General features: G+C 44.2%; 1 protein-coding gene across 3 annotated transcripts in view; it reads left to right on the top strand.

The window, feature by feature from the left end:
• ACTN1 (actinin alpha 1) overlaps positions 1–13,955 on the top strand; it is a 92,292-nt gene that overhangs the window by 42,086 nt on the left and 36,251 nt on the right. For all 3 annotated transcript variants that reach the window (XM_054198805.1, XM_054198806.1, XM_054198804.1), the window contains exons 2-3: positions 2,225–2,339; positions 7,656–7,775. In XM_054198805.1, coding sequence (XP_054054780.1) covers positions 2,225–2,339; positions 7,656–7,775 — 235 coding nt within the window. The remainder of the gene's footprint in view (positions 1–2,224; positions 2,340–7,655; positions 7,776–13,955) is intronic.

Below are 13,955 nucleotides of genomic sequence, written 5' to 3'. Positions count from 1 at the left end.
AAAAGCAATAAAAGGTGCTTAATGACTTACTCTTTTTTTTAAAAGCTTTCAAATCTGGAAGGAAACCAGGCCATCTTGAAAAAAAGAGATCCCAGACTTTCACAATACATGCATCTGTCCAAAGGGCCATTGCCATGAAAGTATTTACAGCTGCACTGTTATCCTGCTCCATCCCACAGCCCTGGCGGAGAGCAAGGCCAGAGCACAGCAGTGGGAAGCTCGGCAGCTGTTGAGCTATGTTTTTTCCAAGGAAAGATTCTGCTATGCTATTTGTAGTCGTGTAAGCACGAATGTGGGCAGGTTAGTAGAGGAAGCCCAGCTTCCAGACAAATAAGAACAAGCCCTGATGCTCTTTGCCATTTGGGGTAAACTATCTTTTGAAATCCTGTGCGTGGTGTAAGCAGTGGTGAAGCATTTCTAAAATTTTGGCATGCTGTGCTTCGGTATCAGTCCTTTCTGCTGTGGTTCCCATACAGCCTAAGATGGCATGACTGCTGTGGTCCACTCCACCTTCCTGCTTGTCCCATGTATGCCCAATTTTCTCTTCCAGAGGCTTGTTAGACTGCTGAACTGCCTCCATGCACTACTAAGCAGAAGACTAGCCTTACCAAAGCAAGTAAACAGTTCTTTGCTGGGTCAGTGAGTTGAATTGGCACTGGGAGCACATCTGGGAGAGGGAAGGAAGAAAGACCTCCTTTCCTTGTGGTAGCACTGAGCTTTTGGAGCCGCTCATTTTTTTAGTAACCTCACCCTTCTATTTAAAGAGTGATTGAGGGGTTATCAGTTTGTACAAAGGAAAGGGTTTACTTTGTATCCTTATTCAAACACTGTGAAACACATTCATTAGCACTTGAACAAACTTGTCTGCCTTAAAAGAACTAGTTGCTACCATTTACTCTTCAAACAGTACTCTTGTGTCAAACAGCTTCTGCATCTCCAGGTTGGGCTCTTTGATTCACCTATTTGAGACCATGTCACACTGAGGTTTCTGAGGTGTTTTATATTTGCTTATTGTGTTTTGACCATTGAATGGTAGCACTTACAGACCCATTCACATGGTGCTCTTTTGAGATAATCCCTACTATCACATCTCTTGGGTGAGGTGGTCTCTTCCCCTTCAGTGCCCCACATGGCCATTGTTCAGAACATGGGCTGACAGATTGCAACCACAGAAAATGTGTCTTGTCATCAGTTGTGGCGAAATTCATTTCTCTTATATGAGAGATCCTCTTATTCTGACCACTTGAGGTCAGAAAGCGTTTCCAAGAAGAGTTTTGTTTAGCCTGAATGCCGCTGGCTGTGTTGCAGTTTGGACCTCAGTCTCTCCCGCACTTCAAACTCATATTATTACTCCAGTGGTGGTGCATAATATCCCTAATTACAGAGTGACTGTGATTTCTATCATTGAGGTGGCTGCAGTGATCCTTCTGCCAGAGGCTTTCAAATAGTGGGAGTTTGGGACTGTGCTAGGCAGTAGTGTTGCTAAGTAATGCTTACTTTTATCCTTTCTGTGGCCCCCACTTCTGCTGAGACAGGTGATAGCATTGTTATTCAGAAAGCATTTGCTCTTCCACATGAGGGGGGAGAGAAGGTGCGACAGTGATGAAGGGGAGGGAGGTCTGCTTAGCAGCGAGTTGGTGAGAACAAAGGCAGCAGGAGACACACTACTGTGATGTGGCTGAGGAGCTCGGCACGCTGTCCCTCAGTGTATGTCTAAGGGCTGCAGTGTTTGCTGGGGATGGATTAGGCCACAGGCAGTTGGCCATAGACGAATGGTCCTTATTTTCTCAAGCACCTGTCTAGAGATGGGAAGATCTGGAATTCTGTTTTCTGTTCTCCTTCATGTTATGTTGTGTCATCTAACACCACTGGAGTCCTTAGCAATTTGAGCACTTAGCATGCCTTAAAATCAGTTTCAAAGTATTCTAAACCAAACACAAAATGTAGGGGCCTCTCCAGAAAATCAGACATGCTGGAGCCATGAAGTGAATGTCTCTCTCAGACTCCCTCTGTTGTGAGAACACCCTGCAACTTCTTTGGATATTTAAGCACTAATGATTGTGCTCCACAAGGGCAACAGGTGGGAAGATGATGACCTAACCAGCATTTGAATCTGTGTCATGGTACCTAGCAGCACTGCATTGGTTCTGAACTGTTGTTTGGCTTTTGGGAAGATTACTGACTGCTTTTTTTTTTTCCTCTTTCTTTCTTTCCTGTGTTTTAGACGTTTACAGCATGGTGTAACTCTCACCTCCGCAAGGCTGGGACACAGATTGAGAACATAGAGGAAGATTTCAGGGATGGCCTCAAACTCATGTTACTTCTGGAAGTCATTTCAGGTGAGAGAGGTTCTGTGTGGTGCTCTCAAGTGTCCTGAGCATCTCCATTCAGAAATCTGTCCTCCCCCTTTCTCTCAGAATAGAGACAGCAAGGGCTGCAATGCTGCAGATTTTGATGGAATATAAGAACAGCTGCTTTCTGATTCAGAACAAATTCCTCCCTAACGAATATCTTGTCTCCAGCAGTGACCATTAATGTGCTTTTGGAATGTAGTCCAAGCCCCATGGCCTGTGCAAGCTGCCCATTGCATTCCCGTTCCTGCCTCTCGGCTTTCCTCTGCCCGTCAGGAATGCACAGCCTCCTGTGAAGACTCAGGCAACAGCTCTTACTGCTTGGCAGGGCTGATGAAGCAGCTCTGGGAAGAGTGTGGGAAGGCTGCACTGGCAAATCATACCAAAGCCACATGACAGTGGGAATAGGATAGAAGTTATTGGAAGAGGGGAGTCAAACCAGTAAATCTTCTGTGTTGCTCAGTTTCAGCTGTGACTGAAGTTTTTCCATTCTAGTTTCAATCTGAGCTCAGCACTCAAGCCTTCAGGGGGAAAAAAAAATCCCAAAGAAAAGCAAAATCCCAGAAAACCCAGTCTGAAATGAAAATAGTGGCATGAACAAGTTAGATCAGATTTGTTTTCACTCCCTATCACAAATGTCCCACTACTTGACAGATATCTCCCAGGGATTATTTCATATAAACAGTAATCCCTATTGATGTGCTGATGAAATAAATACCTTAGTAAAGTATTATGGGAGGCATCGAGGGGGGATAAGACTGTATGTATGAAACTGGGGTTGTATGCTCATGGACTTTCGTTTGACGGATTCTGAGCCAGTAATAGCAACCCAGTGACTTGCACTCTTGACCTTCTTGGTGCATTTTCCAATAAAATTGCCATGATAAAAGCACTCAGACTGCCTTCTCTCTGCCCCTCCTTTCCTTTCATTCCCTTCCCTTCTCCTTTGCCAGCTGCTGCAAAGTGCTGTCGGTATATGTGTTTTTCAGAATTTATGAATATAGGATAAAACCTCAGAGTTTTTGCCCATGCTTGTGGTTTGGAGGGATCAGAGTTCAAAATATTATCAGAACTTTGTGGCATGCGCATTGCTTCTGCAGGGCCTGTGAGAAACATGGTAGCAGAGTCCTATTAATTTATTTTCTGTATTTATGTTCCCTTGCGGAGGAGGTGCTGTAGCCTGGAATCTGGGGCAGATGGGCCTTGATGGCTTAGTTTCTAATCGCTGAACTGGAAGATAGGGAAGAGAAGCATGAAAGGGGAGGGTGGGTGAGGCTTGGTGCTAGAGCAGGGGGTCTCATACCTTACACTGCCTGATTTTCTTGCCTCATTTCCCAATCTTCCTCTCCTGTTGTCCCTTTGGGAGGCCACTGGCAGGTCCTGTTGGACCCCCCTCAGTTTGGGAAGAAGCTAAAAGCTTTTGAGTGCACTGGTGGAGTGGGCACAGCATTTCCCCATCCACTGCAGAGCGACTCTGTGCCCACAGCCTGTTGCTCGATGACCAGTGGCCAAAGGCATGGCAAACTGCCATGGGCTGCATCCCACCAGAGGCCACGGTCCTTCACACACTAAGGACTGAGCATCCTTTCCTTAGAGCCAGCAAAAGCTGGAACCACGGTTCTCCTAGGTACAGCATCAAAAGAGGAGAAATTTAGCACAGTGGGTTTTTTCCACATTTCATTTCCATCATTGGCGGTTCCATTTCCAGTTGTGAGCCCTGCTGCTCTTTTGGAGCCTCCTTGCAGCTGTTGGCCCCACTTAGTAGCCCCTTTGGCCCATAGTTGGGGAAGCAGCAGCCCAACCCAAGAGCAGTGCTGGGGTAAGGAGTCTCCTGCTGGTTGGCAAGGGCTTGCATGTGTGTTCCTGCCATGGTTCCCACTGATCATTTGCCAAAAGGGTGAGTCTCCGGATGACTCTTAGCCCTCCAGTTCCAGCTTCTGGCCTTTCCTTTCAGTTCTTGGCTCACTTTACATCTTCCTCTTCCCATGTTTTGGTGGACTACAGAGCTGCTGACAGGAATTTGGCGTGGCCAGGGTTGTTCTGTGGCAGGCTGATCTTTTCATCTCACCCAGAGGGCGATGGCCATAAGAGCCTTCAGCCGTGAGAGTGCTCAGCTTGGCTGGCCAAGAGCCATGCAGAGCCAAGCCCTGCCTCCCACCTGGCTGCCTGACTGGGTTGTGTGAGACTGAGGGAGCACTATCTACCTCTGCCCCCGCTGCAGCAGTGGCTGCCGCCATGCTGCTGTGGGAAGAGGGATGGAAGGGAAGCTGCTGGAGACCCTAGGGTGGGAGAGGGACCATGTCGCTGGGGTTGTGGGAAATCTGTTTCAGGGCAGACCCTCCTGTGTGTCCTTGGTGACACGTTGCTGCCTAACTAGGGCAGGTAGGAAGCAGTTTTCCTATCCGACGCGACTTCCCAAAATATGGGAAGCAGTGGTGTTCTGCAAGAGGAGAGCACCTCAGTTTTACTTAGCCCGGTATTTTCTGGTGGTGAGCTGTGGTGCTGCTGATGGGTCTCCTTCCAGCCCAATCGGAGGCCTTCGGTCTCCCAGCCACTGTGCAGTGGGGGAAGCTCCACAGACAGTCCTGGGACATCCTCATCGCGGGTCCTCTCCTGTTGGCCTCTGTGGTGGGAAGTAACAGTTGCTGCCCCCCCTTCCCCCCCCGAAATTGCCCCAAATGACACACTTTCATTTTTCACCGCATGTGTTTCCTTCCCCCTGACAAAGCCATTTTAAAAATAATACTACAAGACTGAAAAAGGTTAAGCCTATGTTTAGTACTTTTAAAATAAAGTTTTAAGGCTTTTTCTTTTCCCCCCAAACAGAAGGAATGACTAATTCAATTTTTTCCTAAACAAATTTGCTGTAAACAACTTCTATGCCGACACTTCCTTGCATTGTTTGGCTTTTAAAGTACAGCCTTGGGCTAGTACATGGAGATCAGAGAATGGAAGTGAGTAGACCATTTTCATTGTCTTAGATGGGAGAAGTACTGAGAAATAAAGCGATGATGCAAATAGCTGAAAGTAGAACATATTTCTAGCGGGCTTCCGTTTTAACAGTCTACACCATTAATAATGTATGGCATGGAACCAGATGAAGCTTTTCTCTGGAAATCTAAATTTGTAATAAAGTCCAAGTCTGAAGGAAATAGCCATCGGGCTTTGGGACTTTTTAAGCTCCAAAAAAAATGATTCTAAAACAAATATCCTATTGTGGTATTTGAGAGAGGGAGACTGCAGTTTTGCAATCACCATCAACTGCTCGAGGATCATGTTGCTGTCAGAGGGAACAATCCTGCTCTCGCAGGCCCCAGGGAGAGCGGTTCAGATGCTCTCCCTTGTGTTGGCAATGCGCATCCTGCGGCCACAAGGTGAATTGGATCGTCTTGCTGTTCCAGATGAAACTTTATCTCTTGTCTTTATTTTTCTTTTTGCAAGGCTAGTTTACAGTCACATCAGCTGAAGAAAATGGTTATTTTTTAGCTGGCTCAACCCATTTGTTCACATTTGGCAGCCTAAGTCTGCTTAAATCTATTGTGAAACTGCATGTAAAAATGCCATTGTAAAACTGTCACAAAAAATGCTTCCACTTTTATTTAGAATGACTAGCATTATCCAAATGGAAAAATAAGGCAACGTACCATGACGTGTACTTGAGGCTCCATTAAAGCAGAAGAATTTTTTAATCCTAGGATGGAGGTAGTACCGTAAATACATCTTTTTACTTAAATTGTCAGACATCAGTGTTTCATTTTGAAAGTGAATCTGGTTTTATCCTTAAGCTAGAGATCTAATGACACCAGCCTATAGTAATCACTGGAACACTTTTAAAGGATTTTCATTTCCAGACTATTTTTTCTTTGTAGGGCATGGCTATGGAGATAATCTTTTTTTCTCCCTTTTATCTTTTCCTCACTCCTTTGTTAGGAAACAAGCCATCCAGTTTTAGTGTGAAGAAGAGTTCTTTAAAAAGTACCTTTCTTTCTGACTCTTAAGCCTCAAATAAAGGTTTTTTACTCAGCTTATATTTACTTAAATATTCAGGTTCAAGATATAGCAGGAGACTTTTGGAACTGAACAGGTCAAGTGGCTAATTGCTTGCCTAGACTTGCCCATTCGATCTCTTTTTAATTATCTCATAACATTTTTTTCAAAGTGCAAAACCTGCTTGCATTTTGTTTAGATCTTTTTTGTATTCTAGAGCTTGTGATCTGAAGGCAGCTGTTCCACCCATTTTTTGGTGTTGTGTGTTACATACATGTGGTTCCTGATGTCCCGTTTAATTATATTTCTAGCAGAGGTTCCTTTGAAAAGTCCACTTGTCTGTCCAAGCTTTAATTTGCTTACTCTGCATGTTGGGTTAGTGTTAGTAAAAGTAGGCTGTCAGCATAGTTACAGGCAGCGTGTCAAAATGGCCATGACTGCACTTAATGCAGCTCTTTCAGATAAATAAGGTCAAGAAAGTACTTTTCCAAACCTTACAGCTTTGTTCCAGTCAGGAGCTGGCATTTGCCCTAAGATTCATTTCTGTCGGAGATTTACCTGCTCTTACCTCGGAGCTAGGCTGCTTCCCTCTCTCTGCCTTGTTATAAACATGTAAAATGCATACCGCTCTGTAAAAGACCGTTGCATAGAGTTAGAAATTCATCAAACGTAGTGGAAAGGAGTTGAGATGAGTCTTTACAGTTATAAGGCCACTTGTCAAAGAACTGATTTTATTTCCTGATCTGGACGGTTATGGCCATTCAGTTCAAAGACTAGAGAGGTGCAAGGTCTGTATCCTGGCTGGGGAAAAGAAAAGGCAAGGTACAAGATCACCCTCATATTTGACCGTAGGAAGGTCCAAGAAGGAGAGATTTGCTTTGTAATTTGGGTGTTGTAAATGCTGGAGGGGAGCTCCTCACCTGTCTTTGTGGGGGACGGAAGTTTGTGCCATTTCCAGGCATCGTTGTCTGTGGTTAATGGTGTGGAGGTTAGTTCCACTGTCTAGCTCAGCATGGTTTTGAAGGATCTTTTCACCTCTGATACAAGCCTGCTGTGGAGAGGACTCAGCGCCCACAGTTCCTCTGTTACTAAAATATCTGGGATGCAACAAAAAGATACTATTCAGTCTGATTCTTTCTGGGGGCACTTAACAGTGAGTGTGGCTGTCCTGCATTCACTGTCAAGAAAGGATGCAGGGAGGTCTACCCTCTGTCTGGCTGAGCAGCAGGAGCCACCAGCAGCGGGAAATACCCACCAGGGAAGAAGGCATTCAGAATGGTTTTCTAATACTTTTTTTTCTTTCTCTTTTCTTATTAGGTGAACGTTTGGCTAAGCCTGAAAGAGGCAAAATGCGAGTGCACAAAATATCCAACGTGAACAAGGCCTTGGATTTCATTGCCAGCAAAGGAGTCAAATTAGTATCTATTGGAGCAGAAGGTAAAGAAACCAGCTGATCTGTCCGGGCCCAAGCTGTGCTTAGCTGTTGCCTTTCTCTCACGGCTGTGTGTAATTTCCCTTCGTACCTCCCTAGCCCTACCATGTCCTTGCAGAATAAGACATGGAGGGAAAAAGGGGATATATTAGGCCTTTACTCTGTATTTAAATCCCACCTTCACACCAAGCTGCCAAACCTGATTCCCACTTGGGTTTATTGTTCAGGTCCTGCTTTTCTCCTGGTTCTCATGAGTTAAGGAAAACATTGAGCAGTGGCAGAAACAAATTAATTCAGATGTTTCTTTCTCAAATGAGAAAAAGTCTCAATTGAAGCACAGCAGCTGCTTGCATTTAGCTTGGTGCAGAGCTGCTGGGAAAGATCCCTTATTGCTGTAGGATATCCCAAAAGCCAAGTGCAGTCCCCAGCACAGGTCAAGGACTCCAGAGGCCCCAGTTTTCAGGGCTTCCAGGCTTCTTGTGCAACCCAAAAAGCTGCGTGGGTTTTTGAGACCATTGTGGGTAGCACCAGGGATGCCCTCAAGATGAACTTGCAGATCATACAGACAGCAGGGAGTTGTGTAGGATTTTTGTCCTTTTAGCAAAGATGGTGGGTGTTCTGCAGATATGTCACCCGAGACCCAGAAGGTCTTGCAGGGTTAGTAAGATAGTTTGCTCTTTTATAAACCTTAACAACTTGTCACCTTATCTGGATTGTGTTTTCCTGACACTTGTTTTCCTCTGCTCTGGACCTGTGTTTCAGTCCTGCCTATGGACTTCATGTTGTCACTGTTGCTGTGGAGACACTCAGCTTCTATGGTATTTCTAGGTTTGTCTTTACAGTGACCACGGAAAATGAGGGAGGTTTGTTATCTCCATCTTACAGATGGAAATATGTGGTTTCTCCAGGGAAACTCATGACAGAGCCAGGAAATTAGCCCATGATACAGTTCTGGATGAGCATTCCTCCTTTGGGAGAGTTGTGGAGCTGCAGGGCTGAGCCCTGCCTGTTCTTAGCCCAGGAGGTCAGAGCAGTGTCAGCATGTTGTTCCCAATTTTAGCCTTTCAGGCATGTTTTTGGAGACATCTCCAAGACACGTGCCCATCTTACGGTCCGCTTTTTCTGTGTCAGATCAGGCAGAATACTGCAGCAGCTGTAGGTGCTTATGTTTGCCTTACCGAGACCTTTACCTCAATGTACTGCTTTAACTTTATGGAGAATTTGCAACAATTTGAAACTAGTGCCCAGGGATGTGGCAAGCATTTCTTTACTGTGTTTGGTATTTAAAAGCAAAATACAAGAGGTGAACGGCTCAATGATACTGATATTTTGAATGTAAAGCTTTTCTTCAATTTTCCCAGCTTTCCCCACAGGAGCAACCTGAGAGTGTTGCTGGCCCTGAGCACTCTTTACGTAGCACAAATGCATATCTAAGATAATTTTGTGCCCTTACAAAATAGACTGGTGCATCCAGTGTCTGATATGGTAGTCCGTATCTATGTGAGACCCTTTTCAAACTGGAAGTTGGATCTGGAGCCAGAGGTCTTCTGCGTTAAAACAGCTCCTGCTGTCATTTGGATCTCAGACAGACATTTGAATCCTTCTGAGAGTCTAGAGCATGTGTAAAACTTATCTTCCCTGAGCTATTCCCTTTTTTTTTCCTGGTTCTGCTCTCCTTGGCACCAGTTTGCCTTGTCCTCCCTTTCCACTGGATTTTTCTTTTTTGATCTCTGCTCCTCTATCAGCTGTGACTGCACTCTCATAGCACTTAGAAATCATTTGCAAGTAAAATGGTCTGTGACCAAAGATCTCCAGGGCCTAGTTATTCAACATGGATTCAGAGCAGTTACCCTGTTCAGAAATAGGCTGTGAGGTGCCATTTTGTGACAGAAGCCATGATTTACATCAGTCTGAAAGGTGATCCTGACCTCCCCTGCCAAATATTCCTGCTCTCCTTTGTCCTGGTTCCCATATAGCTGCATGGTGAAGCCATATGGTTTTCTTTATACCACAAAAGGTAGCACAGAACTGAATTTTGGACCAGGGTTAGGTTGAGTTTTTATACAGAGTGCTCAGGCCTGTGCTGTGATGCCAGCTCAGGCCGCGTAAATGTGATCACAGTATGGGTTCCCTGACGCCAGCTCCTGCTGTGCACCCAGACCTGGCCCAGATGACTCTGGTTGTCACCAGGAAGCATAACCTGCTGCAGTGCTATCCACCCAGTCCATCCAGGTGCTTGGTGTACAGTAAATTACACATCAGCTATAAAAATGGGCTTTTACTTTGAACAGCACAGCAGTAACTCTGTCCATGGAAGAGATTATAAGCCTTCCTGTAGCATGAATTTTAAGGGCTTACTTTCAGACTTTAAGAAGACATCATGCAGCAGTAAAGTAGAAGATAAAAGCCAATGAGGCAGTCATAACACTGCACTAAGAAAATGAGCTGTAAATGCCTCGGTCAGGTTGGACTGATCTAGGAAGTCTTCCAGGTGGCTTTTCTCCCAGAGGAGAAAACCACCATCCAGCAGCAGTGTGGTGGTACTGGCTGGGGCAGCACAGTCCTCACCCTGAGGTGGCTTGCTCCGTCTCTGGGTATCTGCTGGGCAGCCAGGGTCCTGTGCGGATGGCCTGCAGGCCAGCTGTAGTTCTCTGTATGCATTAGACAAATGACATTGGGCATCAGTGTCCTGGCTTTATTTATTACTAGTTTTTGTGGTTAAAATATAAGCTTCAGAAAGAATCCCAAGAAGACTCTCAGGTCGGCTTAAGCCTTATGAAACCTTGTGTTTAATCAGAGTTAAAGCCAGCAAAAATGTTTTCATGGCATTTATCTCACTTTTCATCAAATAAAGATCCCTCTCTGCTGTTTATAAACGAAGCTCTGCAGCTGTGTCCTAGTGAGCGACAACAGAATTGAAGAGGATTTCCTACACACAGCATGAGCGCAGGACATATTCCATGTCCATGTTAAACGGAGGATGAACTAAGCAAACAGAATAAGCAGTAAGGGTTAAGAGCTGCTTTTTACAACCGTCTTTGACTGCTAACAATTCAAGATGATTCTGAACATCTCTGTTTAGCCAGAGTCCATAGGATCAAAGCAGTTGTGGCATGCAGCAGATCTGTGTAAATCTGGATCAAGGAAGGCTCTAGCCTGGTGCAGGTTCCAAATGGTTTTTCATCTGCTTTTAAATCTCACTGTCATCTGACACCTCAGGAGCCTTCTTTTGCTGTAATAGATTCCATACTGGTGTCAAATGCTCCTGGGATTTAACAGATTGAATAGGTCAAGTATGTGACCCTAAGAATGTTTTATTTGCACCTCTAATCTTCATAGAAGGTTGCTGCTTTCTTAGACAGATGTGGCTCCAGTTCAGCATAAACATAACTTTGGATGGACTGATCCCCATTCTCACCTGCACAAGTGAAAGGTGAAAAGAAGCTTAGAAATTTGAATAATTGGAGAAGTCCCATCTGAGCAAAACACCTACTGAAGTCCCAGGCAGAGCAAGCATATATTTGACAGCGGAAAGAGGGGGAAAATAAAGTCTCTACGCATCAGTGAGTGAAACATAGCATTGTATTTGTCCCTGTCTCGTCCCCGCTCACAGTTAGGGAGTTGAGATGTACACCCCCATCATCAATGCCAGCCATCTGTCCTAAATCTGGCTGGACCATGATTAGCAACATGCTTAATGAAGACAGGGGCATGGATGCTCGTCCTGCTTTATTTGGCTTTTGTCAGGATAAACAAAATGCAGAGCAGCCTTAATTTTATGTCACCATTGTTGGTCTATGTTTTCAATTGCCAGATCATAAAGCTATCCTGCTAGTTGTTCATCCCCTGCAACTCCTTCTCTCCATGGGGTAACCAGAGGCTGTGCTCTCATAGGCAACTCAGAAATAGCTAGGGGGGATAACAGTTTTTGTAGCATTGATTCTGCTTCTAACTACCCAGGCCAGTGTAGAAAAGTAAGCTTAATTGTTTTTGCATTTTTCAAAATGAGTTCATGCATTTAAAAAAGGTGGTGTCATTTTAAAAGCCACATCTGTGTAGCCAGCCAGTCTTGCTCCTAAAGACTGAATATTTTTCAGGCCCTTAATTGGCTGTCAAGCAAATGGATGAGTGTACTGTAGCTTTTGCATATTTTGTTTGTGGAACTTGGTACAATGATGGGAGCTGAGTGGAAGCGTATTCACTGGTGCAAAAAATTTCCTTCCAGTGGATGCAGATGCCTCTTCAGCTTTAGCCAGCAACTCATCCACCCCCAAGTTGAATGTAAATCACATTAATAACATGTACTTGCTGCTGCTGTTCAGACAACAGCTGCTGGTGGTGGAGGAAGCACAGACAACACTTGCAGAGGTCCTGCCTAGGAAGAGCACTTGGGAAGCACAGTCAGGCAGAAGATACGGTCTGATTATTAGACTGTTAATTTGTGAACTGCTCTCACATTACTGAGCCTTACTTACATCAGTGGGGAACAAACACAGTATCTTTAATTAAGCATTAGATTGTTCTAGCTTTGTAGTGTTACACTCAACTTTTTAACAGTTCCTGTGGATTTTCTTTCTCTTCATCACCATGAAGCAGAAGGCTTCATACAAACCTGTTTTGCAACCATGTTTTTCACTTTTGTTTCTTCACCATATTCTACTGTATTGGAAAGAGACTGGCAGCAGCTTGAAGGGATCCTAAAGGAAAAGGAGGTTGGCATTGGGGAATGCAAGGGTGGAAAACTGAGTGAGTGAGGGCCAAAGAGCATATCCTTTCTGATCAGGCTGGCTGACTTTGTAACCGGGTTGCCAAGAGACATTTTTTAGCTCTAGAAATAAAAAATGGTTGCCCGCTTCTAACAAATAATAACAGTTTTGTTGACTATTTTAAAGAAGAAAAAAAAAAAAGAAGAAAAGGACCAGGGATGGTGAAGTTGGTTAAATCTGCGTCCTGGGATGTTTCACTTACTAATCTCACTAACATCAGTATCTGCTTGGTAGGTGGTGGGTTTTCCTTGTGTCAAGAAAAAATAAAATGATATGTAGAGATGAAGTGGTGGAAATATTCTGGGCTTCTTCTAGAGCAGCTTTGCTTTGGTGCACTGCGAAGGAAGAATCGGACATGGGAGCAGGGAGCACACATCTTCCTTTTTAAATGAGTAATGCAATGAAGAGGGTGGGGGAGAAGAGATCACAGAATCATAGAATGGTTCAGGTTGGAAGGGACCTTAAAGATCGTCTAGATCCAACCCCCCTGCCATGGGCAGGGACACGTCCCACTAGACCAGGTTGCTCAAAGCCCCATCCAGCCTTCTGGGCAACCTGATGCTTTCCAACTTAACTCCACCACCTAACTTTATAAAGATGGAATTTGAGAATGTGACCAGAGAATAGAGCTGAGTTCTGTTGCCACATTAACAACTTAACGCCATCTGGTTTTATGTAGGTATCTTGACCTTTATTTCCAATTAAAATCCATGGAACAGTAACATTAATTACCTGTTTCAGCTCACTGATTTATTTATTAGTGTTCATAAAGCATTTTCAACATTAAAGTATTGCCATCAGCTTTTCATCTAGTCCATTAAAATAAAGAGCTCGATTTAGTTTCAGATCTTAAATATACCTTAGGGTCCTCCTGCCAACTGCTGTGGTCTTTACAGGCATTGGGGTTTTTTGCTTTTTGAAAATCCCCCACAAATATCTATCACATGAACAAAACAAGCAAGCTGAAAATGTGGATGCTTTCTTTTCTATTTTATCTGTAGTATCTCAGGTATTTGTAACAATATTAAGAATTTTCCTTTGAGCTGGAGAATGCAAGAAGTGCAGAACTGAATATACTTGTCATCACATGACATTTTCTTACATCAGCCTAGCAGACAACACCCTGACCCCAAAATACCTGTAAAAAATTAATTTGTGAGAAAATTGTCAGTAGGCAAACATAGTTTTTTTCATGCCAGTAACAATAACTGTAGTTCTTTTGTACTGTAGTGAAAAGTTGTTGGCTCTTTAATTCTGGACAAACTGATGCCCCACCAGGTCTCTGTCTGTACTCGTAAATGCAGGAAGGTGTAGTCACAGGGGTTTACTGCAGTAGAACAAGGTGGTGGTGTGTCTTGTTTTCTGTCTTTTAAATCTGTAAATCCCTAATGCAGATGTATGTCAAAGCACAGTGGAGAT

The sequence above is a fragment of the Rissa tridactyla genome, chromosome 4, assembly GCF_028500815.1.
Source record: "Rissa tridactyla isolate bRisTri1 chromosome 4, bRisTri1.patW.cur.20221130, whole genome shotgun sequence".
Classification (NCBI taxonomy): Eukaryota; Metazoa; Chordata; class Aves; order Charadriiformes; family Laridae; genus Rissa; species Rissa tridactyla.
The sequence above is the reverse complement of the archived record's forward strand: the minus strand, read 5'-3'. Positions and strand labels throughout refer to the sequence as shown.